Source organism: Drosophila tropicalis, unplaced genomic scaffold (genome assembly GCF_018151085.1).
Source record: "Drosophila tropicalis isolate 14030-0801.00 unplaced genomic scaffold, ASM1815108v1 contig_867, whole genome shotgun sequence".
NCBI classification, from domain to species: Eukaryota; Metazoa; Arthropoda; class Insecta; order Diptera; family Drosophilidae; genus Drosophila; species Drosophila tropicalis.
Window position 1 is genome coordinate 3,641,330 of NW_027173362.1, and position 16,199 is coordinate 3,657,528.

Genomic DNA, 16,199 nt, shown 5'->3' on the forward strand with positions numbered 1-16,199 from the left:
ATATATATACATACATATATATATATACGTAGTCTTAGCTATATAAAATGTATATTTAGTAGCTAAACGATAATCGAAACGATAAAGATGAAGGTATTGAAAACGTTTTCAAACTTTGCGCTGTCAAAGTGTATATGGAATCGAATAGCAATATAAACGAGACAAACAAAAGTACTGCCCCCACCCCCCCGCCCTTTCTTCCCAAACCACCCCCACCTTACAGAAAAGATTTCCCTATGTCCTTACCTTCTAAATCCTACCTAATAACTACTACTATTACATACTACTACTACACTAATCTACTCTTCTAGCATTTTCGGCTGAGCCGATGGAAACCAGAGAACTAAACAAATATACATATATACATATGAAAATATATATATACATATATATATATATACTTATAGATTATATACAAAACAAGAAAAACCTATATACATAGATACACTAAACAACACAAATAATGACTTGCCCTGCCCCTCTCCCAAAGAGGGATAGATAAAACAAACAAAAAATATGCATATATAGGTACATACAAAATCGAGAAAGAGTATTTCGATTCCAGAGAGATCAGTATCAGAACAGAGGCCAAACGATTACGATTACGATTACTATACGATTAGAGAGGCCAATTTACTAAAGTTGATCCCAAACACTGCCCGACAAAAAACTACATACAACAAAGTCAGCGAAAGTTCTTAAACATATATACACACACTCACACACACATGCATATATGTATACCTTAAGGTATATATATATATGCATGTATATGGAGAATATACAAAACAACAAAAACAAAAAGAAGGAAAACTAGACTATATATAACCCCTATACACTGGCGCTATAATGAAGCACATTAACAAACGATCAATTTTTTTGTAAAATATAATGAGGGAGTTGAACAAATTTTCGAAACATTTCGAACATTTATTCAATATTATACAATTTTCAAAGAACAAAAACAAAAACAAAACAAAGTAAATATGTATAGATTTGTAAAGAGAAAACTCCGAAACAACTAATCAAGTTTTTTTATTCGCTTAATAATTATAATAATACATATATATATATATATATACATAGATATATATATATATATATATATATATATTAAACAAAACATAATGTTACAACAACAAAATATTACAAAGAACACAAAAAAAAAAAACGAAACCATAAAACGAAATTCTCTCAAAAGCTTGAAAAAACAGAAAACATACAACCGAAGATCGAAAATCGAAAACGATTTTTCAAATATCGTGAATCTGCCATGATCTTCATATCCCGTTCCCATATCGATGGCGGCGGCAACTAGACGAAGAAGGCATTCAGAGCACTTAAGAATGGGTTATGGGAGATCTAAAGATTGTTTCGAGCCTAGATCGAAACCTATATATATATATATATATATATATATATATTATTATTATATATAATTAGCTCGTAAATATATTTCTGTGTTAAATGTTGTCATCGTACGCGTTGTAGTTATTTAAACGAAAGTCCCCAAAGAAAACCAAAACCAATCCGAAATCCTTTATTCCCAAATCCCTTAGACGACCTCTCTTCACCATCACCAACATGAAAAAGCAAATACACCCTTCCCAACAACAACAACAACAACAAAAAAAAAAACCAAAAAGAAAATATAATATAATATGATATGTGGCAAGGAAATGAAACAAATGGAAGGACAATTTTGGTTGGAGCTCGAAATGAATGAAAAAAACGAAAACAAAGTAGAAAGAAAGCAAATAAATGATAAACGGAACGAAACGAGAAACAAGGAAATGTTCAGCAATAAGAGAAAGTTGTACCAACTTTAATACATATATATATATATACAAATATATATATATATATAGAGTATGTGCATCTATCTAGTTAAAGAATATGTAAAGAGAAGCGCTTAGTGGCATATTACAAAATACATTTAAAAAAACACACAAAAATAATTACAATTTTGATTCGTTGCGATTCGACGACAAACATATATACATATATATATATATATATGTATATATATACATATATATATGTATTATGTGTGTATATCCAGATATCATACATGATCATCAATCAATTTCCATTGAATCCGTTTGGACATTGATTGCATTTCATCTGGAAATATTTTATGCGCAAAATAGAACAAGGAAACAAACAAACAAAACATTTCAAAAAAACAAAACACAAAAGCACAAAAACCAACAACAACAAATTTCATTCCAAGCAAAGTAAAAACGCTACAAAAAACCAAAGCAACAAAAACAACAACATAAAATTGCAGAAGAAAAAAAAACAAACACACACAAAACAAGACAAAAAGTAAAATGAAAGACAAAAACAAACAAAAAGAAAAAAATAAACAAAAAAAAAAAACTATGAATAAAAATAAATTAAAATTATACAATTTAATTGCAAATTTATTTAGATGCTGAAAATGATCGCAAAAATCCATTTTAGTTTCTTTTTTCTTAATTACTTAATTCTAAACTAATTATTCTTGATGGGAAGCCCTTAAAAAGAAAAATTCTAATTCGAAACGGTTAAAGTTTAAAAATGATGTTTGTTTTTCAATTAAGAACAGAGAAACAAATATATTTCTCGGTTCTTGGCCTCCATAGTTAACCCATCCCTGCCTGCGTAAAGGATAACTCGATACAGGATAGTCTCAGAGTAAAGTTTAAGCTGGCGTTGGATTCAGCATGGATGTATTTCTGGTTCCTGACCACATTCTAAATTTTGGGATTTTTTTTGGACAAAATGGCGGCCGTTTATAAATGGGTTTTCTTTTGTAGTTTAGTGTAATCAAAATAGTATCACAAATAAAATGAAAATCCTGAATGAAATCAAGATCTGAATTGTGTCAATTCCGCATCGATTGCACCTCGTTTCTTTAAAATCGGTTCAGAGTTGTGGGCTATATCTTTGCCGGCAATTCAAAAACTTCTCCTTAAGTATTTCCAAAACCCTTTTAGGATGATAATCTCAATACTCTACAGGATAATTTAAGCTAAAATAAAATCTATTAACAATTTTCCAACCAAAAATATCCCCCAAAGCCGATCCTAAAAAGGAAAACTAATAGTTTTTTTGAACGTTTTGAAAATGTTTTTGGGTTGGTTCATAAATAAATGATACTTCTTCGCCTAAATTAATTTAAAAAACTTTCCGAATTCATGATTTTATAAGAAATGAATTATGTGTCTTAAGGCCCTCAAAATTCTATGAGAGTTAAGGAGGTTGAAACATCGTCCTTCTTTCATTAAACGGATCTATAACTTGGTTAAAATGATTTTTGGCTAAAAATTTATAGCTCTGGGAAAATACGCGGAAACGTCTTCTCTGATCAAGACTTTCAGGATATGTTTAGCTCGTAAATAGCTAGGAAATTTTTTGATATTATTCAAATATCCTACTTCAGTTCGTAGCTATAGTTAATGAGATTAAAATGTTTTTCCCCTTTTTGATTTTAGATTATTTAGTTAGCTGGAATCGTCTTGACCAGTTGGCTATCTTTTCTTCTCTCATGACCTACTCTCCCGCATTGTATCACAAAAAGATTTGCAATATTTAAAAAAAATCTCAATATTAAGTTTTATTTATAATAAAAAAAAACAAAAATTCTAACTTTTAAATGCTTTTCAAGAGATTTTCAAAAGAAACAGCTGAAAACCCCCTGAAGATTCCCATTTAGATAATGGAAAGGGTGGAGAACAAATAATTTAGTATTTAACACCAAAAAGAGCAGTACAACAATAATGTAAAATCTATTTTTTTTTTTTTTTTTTTTTTTTTTGTTTTGCTTTCTCACAAATTTATTTATGTTACTCATCTGTTTTGTTTGTTTATACTAATTTTTGTTTGCTTTTCTTTTCCTTTTAGTTTTTGTGCAGTTTGTTTGTTTGTTTTGTCAGCAGGAATAGGTCAGATATAATAAATATATAAATTTATCCATTTTTATATAATATATATAATTTTTGTTTCTTGTCTTACGGATCTAAACAAATAATAAGAATAAATATAGTGCAAATTATTGCTTTACAATTGAACATTGTCATCGATTAAGGGTATGTATGTTTGTATGTATATGTGCACTTTATATATATATATATACTGAATAATAAATTAGGCAAGGAAATTAGAAAGTGAAAAAAAACGCGAAAAAATTGGAAAACCAATGAAATTTTCACTTATCGACAAGAACTGCAATTCAGTTAGTTAATTAACAAACAAAAAATAATATGTGAAAATTTTGAAATTAAAGCGCTTTAACCGATTCTGATTCTGGCTGAATCCGGGTTAACCGAAAACAAATGGAACTCTCTCTCATTCTCTATCTTACTTTTATATACATTGAAGATGAATTGAATTCGATTGCAAGAATAAAATAAAATTGAACAGATTTTGAAGTTCAATTGAAATTTAAATCATCTTCGTTTCATACATAGAATTGATTTTGAATATAAACGAATATGATTCGAAATCGTAGGTAGCGAGCAAAATGGATGCAAACGAATACGTTAATGTTGCACATTGTAATAATAATAAAAGAATATAATAAAAATATATGTAAAATTGGGAATAGATAAATAGATATACAATTATAAGTATAAAAGAAAATCGATTTCTTTGGAATCATCTGTGTGTGTGTGTGTGCCTGCAGCGTTTTAAGGTGAATATGTTTGCTTAATCATTAATTGGTTATCCTTTTTCTCTGATGATCTGTGCTTTGCGTCGTTGTCCCGGACGCCTTCTCTTGGCTAGTAATATTTTTTGTTATTTGTTTTTAATTATTGTTAATTGCACTATTGACGGCCACCAACTCGGGCACTGAGGAGGAACCGGCACTGCTTTGGCTAACAGTCCGATTATGATCCACATGATTGCCAATGGGAGCTGCCGTGCCTCCCGCGGTGACCTCCGATTCCGGAGACTCCTCCTGCAGAGTCTCCGGTTCGACAGTGGGAAAAGTTGGTGGCGTTGTTGTATTGCTGCCACCCACTGGTGTCTGCACCATGGGCGTAGGCGGTGACCGATTCGCTGGAAATTGATGGGCAGTCGCGCCAGTCATTTGCATATGATATCTGTCAAAGTATTTGTCGATTATCGTCTGTTTGGGTGTGGGTTAATAGGTCGACTTACTTGTATATATTTTCGGTACTCTCGACCACACCCTGGGTGAGATTAAGGCTGCGGCCCTTGATGCCAGACTCTTTGGCTGGCGGCGACCACCAATTGAAGACACGACCAACCACAGGGACATGCCGCAAGATACCCTCCTGCCATAATTTCTCCTCAGATTCACGCTGCAAATCGGCTGTGGCCGCCTCAATGCCCTGTCAATGGAAAATCAATATAAATTGACCGCAAAATGGAAAATATGAAGTCCTCGTTACCTTCTTTACTATTTCCGACATGGTGTCCAATACACGAGAGTTCTCTTGCACGCTTTTACCCACTTGCACCACAAGGTCGAGCAGCTCCTCCACTTCAGTCTCATGGGTAACCATGCCAAAGCGTACACAGATTAAACCATCTGTACCCTCGCCCAGCGAGAAGGCATTATCGGTTGATTTCAATGCCTCAACCAAGTCGATATTCAATTTATTTAGTTCCGTTTTGGCCTGATCGGTTAGCAGGGATTCCCAGCCCTCGGGCACAAAACGTACACCGCCCATGCCAGCCCATTCGGGCAGTGGGACAAGCCGAAGGACATCGCTGTGCTCGACCAAATGGATGAAACGCGCCTTGTGCTTGATGGTGGCCCTTAAAATATCCACATGTGCCTCCAGGCTTTGTGCAAAGCTCTCAAGATTCTCGGAGCTGGGTGGTTGCTCGCCCAGGCCCAGTTCCAATGGACAGTACCGTATGCAGCTGCCATGTGTTGGATGCTCTATGACCTCAAAGTCAAACTGAAATGGTAATAATAATGCTACAAGTCCATAAGACGACAAAACGGCGAGTTGCAACTTACATTGGGACAATCCCGCTGCAGGATCTGGCCCAGCCATGAGTTAAGGCGATCAAAATAGGAAGCATTGCTGATCTTCTCCAGAGGTTTCAGGCCCGGCTCGATTACAGCTGCCGCTGCACTGGCAGAGCTAACAGAATCCAACGGAATGGTCGTGCTGCCATCAAACTGATAGACGACAACTGGAGCAGCTGCATCAAATAGCGAATTGACATCCAGGGGTCCATTGATGATCTCCGAGAGACTTGCTCCTGTCTGGGCACCGGGTGAATGGCTCTAAAATAGAATAAAGATAAGATAGACAGACGATTTTTGATGGTTCTCAAACACTTACCAAAACTCGTATGCCCTCACATTTGGAGGCAATCTCGTAGAGAATACTGCATGTCTGGAATGCTACATGTAGACGCTCGGCAATTGCTTTGCGGCCAAGCGCCTGTAAGCTGGTCCATAGCGATAACGAATTCAGACGCCTGGACAGGATCGGATCGGATTCAAAGGCACTCAGAGCTGAATTCAGCAATGGACGATGCAACAAAACGATAGGCAAACTGGGCACTCCCAGCCAACTGCCCAAATTTAGTGCCATCGAATGGACAAAATCATCCACTACCTGGCCGGCATTCGATTGGCAGACCAAAGCGGCCAATCCATGACCGCTGGCATGAAGCCATATCTGATGTGTTTTGCAAAGATCCTTTAGCCTCTGCAGATTGTCGACATGGCCACACAGTGAAGCTCCGATATCGGCAACGACCAGCAGCGGGGTCTTTTGTGCTGTGACATCGTGTTGGATTTGCTTCTGCAGCAATGCCAAGTCCATTGTGCCATACTGGCTGTGCTCCGGTATGACCTTAATGGCATCCAATGGTATGCCCAGTTGCCGGCATGCATACTGCAGACGCACCGGCGTTGTATTCTCTGAGATATAGAAGCAAGGATGTGCCAAAGCGGGAATACCGCCTTCCAGATAGCCAGGACAACGTGCTACTATGGCCAGCCGGACGGTACGTAGCACCGCATCCGCATTATCCGCATGGAAACTGCTAGCAGGATGACGAAAATGGAACAATGATCCCAGCCACCTGGTCGCATCACCTGAAATGCTATTTGTCACCCTAAGCAGATGCTGTCTATCCAAATGTGACAGATATGCGACAATGCTGTGCGATATTAATGCCAAATGGGAGACATCATCGAGGGCCGGCAATGGGAATTCGGGATCATCATCATTATCCGTATAGGCAACAAGTTGTTCCAATGATTTCAATATATCCGACGGCACTCGATGCTCGGCACGCAAACGTTCCTCCTCAGCAGCTGTGGTTGTTGTTGTTGTTGTGGATCCTGCCGCCGCCGACGTTGCATCCTTTCGTTCGCGTTCCTCTTCATCGGCGGACACAGTTTTAACATTCTCCAAGCGTTGCAGCACTTGCGACGATCTCAATTCCAACTCGGCCAGACCAGAACGTATCTATTAGGATATAAGCCGAAAAACAACCACAAAATTAAAAAAAAAACACAAACGTAACAGAACAACAATAATCACACAAATTGCAACAGCAGCAACAACAACAACAAATAGGCACTAACAACTTTTTCTTTTTTTTTTTTTTTTTTATCGTTGACGTGTCGTCGTCGTCGTCAGCAATACGCGGAACGGAACCGAGGGGGAAAAAATATAGGTTCTTATTCTTACGCTGGAGGCGGCTATTTCGGCCATTGCTGGCGCTGATTCCTGCTCCTTGGCGTCACTTGGACTCGCCGCTGGGGCGGCAGACGCTGGCAGCGGTGTCGACGGTTCGTCATCAGCAGCTCCACCAGCCGTTGACATGATTATAGTTTTCCAATTTTTATTCTTTGTATTTGTATCTTAGCCAAATTGCCCAACTCGGTTTGTTTTCGTATTGGGACTATCCGTCAATATGGGTAAATTCGCCACAGAATACCGGGCATGGTGTGACCGTTATCTTCGGCACAGTGGTCCGATTGCGATATGTTGCGTAGATAAAGTTGCGAGTTTACATTTTTTAACTACTTGTTAACTAAAAGATTTTATATAATTTTATGCAATGTTCTTTTCAATTTAATTGTTTTTTTTTCTCATTATTTTCAAAGTTGAATAGTATTTGAAAAATATGTTGGACATTTTTAAACTTAAAATTAAAAAATATTTTACTAAAACAAATATAGAAACTATTAAAAATCCCATTATTAAAACTTTTCTGACTTTGAAGCAACTTAAAAAAAAAAATGTCGAAACAAATCAAAAAGAGAATCAAGTCTCCCATTTTTAGACTAAAATTTAAAAAATATACATATATGCTTGTAAATTTTTATTAAAATTTATAAAAATTTAAGTTTCGAAATTTTTTTTTTTCGAAATAAATTGACTAAAAAGTTACCGTTTTCTTTGGCAATAACTTAAAAGAAACCGCCCACTGTGATAAGATTAACAAAAAAAAAAAAAGGAACCAGAAAATAGTTTATAATTTAATTGTTATGCCCAAAGAAATAAATTATTTAATGGCTTATTTCTTTTATTAGAGAATTAAAAACATTTGAATAAAGAATGTTACGTTATATTACATTACGTTACGTTACATACGTACGTAATTTAAAAATAACGGGTTTCATTGTAAAGGATGTTCAATCATTTCCCCACATACATATGTACATATGTTTGAGTACGGAACATAATATGCCTAGAGATAAAAACCAAATGCAAATAATTATTTATATTCACACACAAATCACTCGAAAAGGGGAAAACACAAAGACTAAGGAAAATGCCGGCGACTTTTGGTTTGCTGTTTAAACGAAATGTACGGATTGAACTGGGCTTATGGCGTCACACATTAATCGAGATAATAGCTTTAGTTGTAATGCTATTCATGATTCTAGTTAATCCGATAACACATTCGAAACGTTTGCTATATAGTCACAGCGATTATGAAGGTGAACAGAGCATTGTGTCCCATAAGCTGGACGATATCAATATATTGACGTAAGCCATTGATGGGATATAAACTAATCTTTCAAATAACTCTCCAATTGAATGTCTTAGGAGTTTGGCCGACTCGAAGCGTGAGAAAATGCATTATCTATTGGCCTTTTGTCCGGCAACGGAGTTTGCCAAGGAAATTGCCGATGCGGTTGCCAAAACGTTGGAATTGAATGGGACTATACCGTTCGTTGATCCCGACCAATTGCAGAATCAATTTGAAGAGCGGAACACATTAGCTGGCATTGAGTTCAATAATCTAGAGCATGAGACGATACCAAAAGTTTTGGATATAACCATACGTTTTCCCAGTGAATTTCGTACATTGAGTCCCTTCCTCACCGAGAACCGTTTGTGGGTGACACGTTGCTCCGGCGTGGTAAGTGCCACAAGAGATAAAGCGGCCGATAACGACAGGCATCAGGATATTTATATTAGAGAAGGCTTCCTACAATTGCAACACCAAATCTTTTTGGAATGGTATCATCGCCTGCGTACCCAATATCCCAGTGCATTTAATGAGCCAAGTGTCCAGGTCCATAATATACGTTTGAGGGTGGCAAATGGAGGCTGCACCCAGAACGGGTTTGTTAATGGACCAATATTTCTATTCAATTTCATCTACTTGTTGCCCTTCCTGAATGTTATATGGGTGTGTATCGAAAGTGACGTTCAATGGGTTTCAAAAACTATTTTTCATTTGCATCTTTTCTCATATTTTGATTTTGTTTTCAGAACATTGCCTCCCAGATACAAGAAGGTGTAATGGTGCATCATTGGCATTATGGGTACTCGTTTAAAAGGCAATGGCTCAATATATTCCTAGTGCTACTCATACGTCTGTTTTTATTGGGTTTAGTCTGCCTTATTCTCATTTGCGTGAGTTTTAATAAGTTTTAAGAGAGAAGATCCAAAAAACGTCGAGCTCTTGTTAATTAATCGATTATTTTCTTTAGAGATGGAGATCTTTTCGATAACTCTGTCGGCATTCAAGAGCGTACAAATGAATCTTATATGAGTTTTTCAATTTCAGATTGCATGGTCCATTGATAAAGGATCATTCTCCTTTATAGCGTTCATACTAATGGTTCTTTTCATTATAATTTTTACCATTGAACTAATATTAACTGCCATGGTAGTGGCCAAATTGTTCTCAAGTCCAACCAATGCAGTGCTCTTTGGTCTCGTTATTTGGCTCTTCAGTTATGCAGCCTTTGGCATTATACTGACCCGCTATTGGGATAATCATGGCTACTATGTGTTGTTCATATTGATGGTATTCTTCAATAGCCAGGTGGCCTTTTGCATGCAATTCTTCCGCCGCTATTTCGATGATCCCAATCAATTGGATTCCTATGACTTCACAGTGCTCTATGTGACAGCATTTTGCTGCATTTTGATCTATTTGCTGCTGTTAATAATGCTGCAATGGCGATTCCCTGGACCCTTACTGAGTCGTCGCATTATGATGGGTAAGCCGCGCAAGCAACAGGAGAAGGATAATGCCATCATGTTCCTGGGACGATCGCCCAGTTGGGAGAACTTCGAATTCGGCGACGTGGGCAGTGAGGAAATGATACGTTTGCGTCACGTTAGCACCACTCATCATGACTCGGAGAAAAAGGTCCTGAAGAACGTCTCAATGCGTGTCTACATGGGCGAGGTGTTTGTTCTGCTTGGCCACATTGGTTCCGGAAAATTGACTATATTGCGTCTATTGTGCGGTCTGAAATATCCAACGCGTGGCTCTGTTAACATTCGGGGCAAGAATTTCCATGAAGAAGTGCGCGAGAGTCGCAGCTATGTCGACTATCGTTCCTCTGAACATGGTCTCTCGCGTCACCTGACCGTGGAACAGACAATCGATTTTCATGTCCGTCTCAAGCTTCCGCCTCAGGATGCAGATCGCTTGAATATCGAGAAACGCAAATGGTTATCCATACTCGATCAGCATATTGACAATCTGAATATCAAAATCGAGAAACTTAGCTTTGGCATGTGCCGTTTGGTGGCCCTTTGTTGTTGTCTGGCCGGCGACACTAAAATCATTATCCTGGAGGAGCCCACAGAGCGTCTGACGCCAAGTGAATCGCAAATATTTTGGTCCATTGTGGCATCCGAGAAGGAGGAACGTGCCTTTGTTGTTGCCACATACAGTGTGGACGAAGCCTCCCAAGTGGCCGATCGTGTTGGCATTCTCAGCTTGGGCGTCCTCGAAGCTAGCGGAACTCCCTTTTTCCTAAGAGCCAAATTTAGCAGTAGCGTGGATTTGGTAAGCGGTCAATAAAACTAATATCATAATCGCCAACTGATCAACAATGAACCCATAATAAGGTTATCATCAAAAAGCCCCATGTGCCCGATCAACCGATTACCGATTTCATGAGCCAATTTATACCCTATGTCGAGCCAGAGAACGAAATCGGTGATACTCTGATGTACAAAATATCGGGTGACCATCGTCCACGTCTACAAAAATTGCTCATCCATTTGGAGAATAATCGCAAAATGCTGGGCATTGAGAATATACGGGTCGTTGGCTCCGAAATGTCGGATATCTATATGAAATTGGTTACATCGTTTCGTCTGCAGCAACAGATAATACCGGATGTCAGTAAGTTGAAACTCCATTAGAAATTTATACTCTCTGAAATGGCTCTGCAAAGTTTAAATCCGAATACTTTTTGCAATACTCTTGAAAACGATTTCGTTATAAGCTTAAGCTAATAATTTCGATCTCTTATCCTTTTTTGTGCAGCGCAAACCTTTAAATATCAAGTGGTATCCAAAAAGGAACTCCGTAGGCAACAGATGCGGGCCATGTGCTATAAAAAGATGGTCCATACGGCACCGAATGTTTGGCCCGTAATCATGATATTCACCAGTTTCATTTTGATTGTGATAATAGCTAGACTTTGTGTGGTTTTGGATGTGCCCAATATACGGAATAACACCATACACATTGGTTTTCGAGGCAATATCAATTTTATGGATAATATACCGAATCTGAACGATTGCGGATATGTTGATATACAATCGTTGGCCACGACACCAACTTACCAGAAGGTAAATGCCATATCACGGATATTTGAGGCCAACTCGTTTGTCTGCATGAATGGCAGCTATAGGGAGAATTTAAAGAGAAATGCTGTCTTTGCCAGTTTTGGCGCCGTCGAATCGGATGGGGAACAGGGCTTGGATGGCTATATAAGTCAGGATACATTCCATTCGGCACCCATGATGTTGAATCTATTGCATAATATTTTAATCAAGTAAGTGCTTTTGTTGTATAATAATTGATACGATTTGCATTACGAATTCTTAAACTGAACTTAGATTAACCTATCCGGACTCAAAGGAGTTTGTGTGCTTAGTAGATAACCATCCTATGCCCACACCATTGTCAATGAAAATCAATTTGCTGGACAATGAGATAGTCCACATCAATGCACCATTAACAATCGGTTGTATTTTGCCGCTGACCGTGTCCGTGTTCATTATACCCTTGGTGGAGGAGCATATCCATCAGTTGAGGGTCATGCAAGTCATAGCCGGATTGGGGTTGCAGATCTATTGGGGCATCTGTTTGTTTTGGGATCTATTCACCTTTGTCATTTACTCGATAATCATTGTGGTCATCATGACATTGGTGGGCATTGGTGACTTTGGTGTCTATGAGAATATATTGCTGGTCCTCCTTATTATGGTCTTTGGACTGGCCGCCCTTCCGCTGACCTATCTCTTGTCCATGTATGTGAATGCTTCGATTGTGCGAGCCTTTCTCGCCTCGGTGCTGATGCACGGTCTAACTGGCATTGTGCTCTACATTATCTACTGGGATGTGGCCAATAGCAATGAGATATTCTTCTATGGTGCCTGCCTGTCGCCAGGATTTTCTCTTCTCGACGGTGTTAGCAATCTGTACACTCAATCCCTAGAGGAGGCTCGCTGCAAGGCCAAATGCCAGGCCCTTAGCGGTTGCACATCGGAGAATTTGCACGAAGTGGTGCCCCATTGTAAAAGTAGGTTATTGATAATGATACCTTTGGAATACTTAACACAGTGCGTATAACAATCTATCTAATAGACAACAGCTATTTCACATGGGGGGATCCAGGAATATTGCCTCCGATTACTTTCATGATGCTAGCATCATTAATTGCATTGCTTTTAATGTTTTGGATTGAGCTTCATCGCAAGGAGAAGAAATTTCATTCGGCAAAAGAGTAAGTAGCAACAAAAAACGAAAACCTCTATTGAAACATTTCCATAGAAAAGTAGTTGAGTCGATGTACAATTTATCGATTAATGCAGATCTTCTGAAGGAATTCGCTATCGAAATCGCATAGTGTGACGCTTAGTTTGATTTCAAGCGATCTAACGGTTTAAGCGATGAGGATAAGTTTAGTAACGAGTATAAGATGGGGTGTATAGATGGTTTAGATACTTGACTTTCAATCTTTCATTAAACCTTATATAAACATAACAACAACTTTGTTAAAGGCATAATTTATTTCTTATTTCGCTTCATCTGGTTGTAATTCTCAACTAGTTTAAGTGGTTAGGAATAGACCTCAATACTAGTTTGAGTTAACATTTTCCATGGGCCTATTTACAATGTCCCATTTTTTTGTTTGGTGTCCTTGTCCTTGTAGTCTCCATAAAATGCGTTCAGCTACCTATCCGTTCGATGATGGTGATGTGGCCGATGTGAAATTGAAAATCGCCGATGCCGATATGCACAAGTGCAAGCAATCCGTACTTCTGGTAGATCAAGTGGAGGCCAAAATACCAAAATCGGGAAATAAAATCAATACGGTTTCGTTTGCCTTGAACAAGTTAGTGACCCGATCAGATTCATGTGTACATTTGGAGAACATTTCTAATCATTTTCCTTAGATATATGAGCATGGGAATCTTTGGACCACGGAATACGGGTAAAAGTCATTTGGTTCGCCAATTGGTTGGTGTCGATGGCTTTGCATTCGGTGAGATTTACGTACGTGGATTGGATTTCAAATATGACTTGGACAGTATACTAACCTATGTCGGCTATTGTCCGCAACATTTCGGCTTACTCGACGATCTGACACCGCGGGAGCATATCCGGTTATTGTGCATGATCCGTGGTGTCCCGGAGAAGAGGATCAGTGAGAAAATGCATGACTTGTGTCTAATGCTCAATATGACTGGTTGGATGCATCGCAAATGTGGCCTCCTAACATCGGAGAAGAGGCGCAAAGTAAATGTGGCTCTCGCTTTGGTGGCCTATAATAAAATCTTGATATTGGATGAACCCACAGCGGGCATGCCATCGACAACGCGTCGCGAAATCTGGAATATACTGCGTTATATACGTTATTGTGGCAAAACGATCATATTTGCCACCAACGACGAGTTGGAATGCAAAGTTTTGGCTGACTTTATAATACTTTTTCAGGATAGCGAAATGCTGGCCATTGGTAGTATGCAATATTTGCGTTATAAATACAGTCATGGCTTCTACTTGGAAGTCCGGCTAATACGGGATGGTGCCACATTGCAAGAGTCGGAGGAAAAGTAAGTAAATGTATATGATGTATGTCATGTTTTTATACCACAAACCGAAGAGGTCAAATGTAATCTACAAGTCGCCAAATCATTGTTCCTTTTGGCCATTTTGAAACGTAGACGACTCGTCTTTTTCGATAAAAATAACCTTTTAGCGAACCGTCCTATAGATGAAAGGCTTATGAAAATCCTTTTTTGTCCTTCTTTTCCTGCTTTAAACGGCAGAAATTGGTATCCTAGGCACAACTCCTCTTGAAAAGGGGATTAGGACCTCTTTTTGAAAAAGCTTCGACTTATTTAAGATTCATATTGTTTATAACCATTCCAAATGCTTAGGAAGAGTTAAGTTAAAGACTTACTTTATTTTACTTTTCATCTTCTTACAGTTTGCGCAAGGATGTGGAGAATTTGGCGCGATTTGTTAACTTTTTGCATGATAAATCGGAATTGGTGTAGGTTAATAATTAGTTTTTGTCTGTGATTTGTTGTGATACTATTTCTGATACCGTTTTCCCTTAGGGGCCGCTTGCACAATTGGTTCAAGTATTATGTACCAGTTGGCCATATCGTCTACTCGTATCTCTATGGGGCCATGGAGAAGAACAAGGTGCGTTTGAATGTCTATGACTATTGCATCTATCAGGCAAGTATGAACAATGTCCTTGCCCAATTGCAAGAGACTCGAGCCGAATTGAAACGTATTCAAGATCCCGTGGAAAGGGAAACGGTGGAAATTATGGAGTCTACTACGGATCCCAATGAAATGAATTTAGACAATAACCAAACTGAAACCATCAAACAGTAAGAACTAATAAGTCTATTTAAGTAAAAAAAAAAAAAAAAAAAAATTAAGAAAAGAAAATGTTTTGCAATTAAATTGTTTAAGCTTTATTACTTTTATCACAACTGTCTTGATTGGCAATCAAATTTTTTTTCCATTTAGCTTTCGTGTAATATTTAATAAAGGACTACAATTTGAAATTAAAATGACAATGAACGAAGTGAACTTATGGTCGTATATCTACAAGTTTCCCATGTTTTCGTTTTTAAAGGATTTTGTCCTTTTTACATTTGCAAACTTCTTCTCGCCCACATTTAACAACCTTGACTTGTCTTGGCACGAACTTAACTTGGCTAGTAGTGAGTTTATATGTATGTATGTACATATGTGACTTTTTAAACACTCAATAGTTGTCAACAAAAAAAGAAAAGAAAAACATGCTCCTGCATAATTAATACAAAACCAACACGATTTGAACTCTTGGGAAATTTTCGGCTATTTGTCATATGGAAGAGAACACAAGTGTTGACTTTTTGATTTATTAACTTGTTATGAATATTTAAAACTATTGATATTAGTTTGACACACATTTAACTTGAAATGTTATTTGACATTATAGGCGAGGAGAAACAAAATGCACATAGTAAAGAGTCCCACTATTTGTTGGCGCCAAATAGAAATAGTCGAATAGTGGGATCCGGATAAAAAGTCTGCGAATTCACATTGGCTGAGCAAATCGTGGAGAGTCGCGGCGAAGTGAGAGAAAACATATGGTTCGCCCGCTCAATTCTTTTTTTACGGCGAGGGGTCAAAAAGTTGCGGCGAATATTCATTTTTTTACGTCTTGGGTGAATTCGGCCTAGTGGTTGTTGTTGCATTTGAGAGTA

At 37.9% G+C, this 16,199-nt stretch overlaps 2 protein-coding genes across 2 annotated transcripts; one reads left to right on the forward strand and one right to left on the reverse strand.

Annotated features, from left to right (window-relative positions):
- Nucleotides 1-4,532: 4,532 nt before the first annotated feature.
- LOC137583547 (pyridoxal-dependent decarboxylase domain-containing protein 1) lies at nt 4,533-7,918 on the reverse strand. The gene is made up of 6 exons (XM_068298618.1): nt 7,677-7,918; nt 6,312-7,451; nt 5,981-6,253; nt 5,403-5,918; nt 5,149-5,342; nt 4,533-5,090 (listed from the first exon to the last, which is right to left on the reverse strand). The coding sequence occupies exons 1-6, from the start codon at nt 7,809-7,811 to the stop codon at nt 4,793-4,795; spliced, it is 2,556 nt and encodes an 851-aa protein (XP_068154719.1). The 5' UTR covers nt 7,812-7,918; the 3' UTR covers nt 4,533-4,792.
- A 642-nt stretch (nt 7,919-8,560) lies between these two features.
- Nucleotides 8,561-15,351, forward strand: LOC137583457 (phospholipid-transporting ATPase ABCA3). The gene is made up of 12 exons (XM_068298503.1): nt 8,561-8,984; nt 9,045-9,633; nt 9,717-9,860; nt 10,015-11,253; nt 11,316-11,595; nt 11,740-12,253; nt 12,318-13,003; nt 13,069-13,207; nt 13,637-13,819; nt 13,881-14,540; nt 14,918-14,983; nt 15,051-15,351. The coding sequence occupies exons 1-12, from the start codon at nt 8,767-8,769 to the stop codon at nt 15,334-15,336; spliced, it is 5,004 nt and encodes a 1,667-aa protein (XP_068154604.1). The 5' UTR covers nt 8,561-8,766; the 3' UTR covers nt 15,337-15,351.
- Nucleotides 15,352-16,199: the final 848 nt, after the last annotated feature.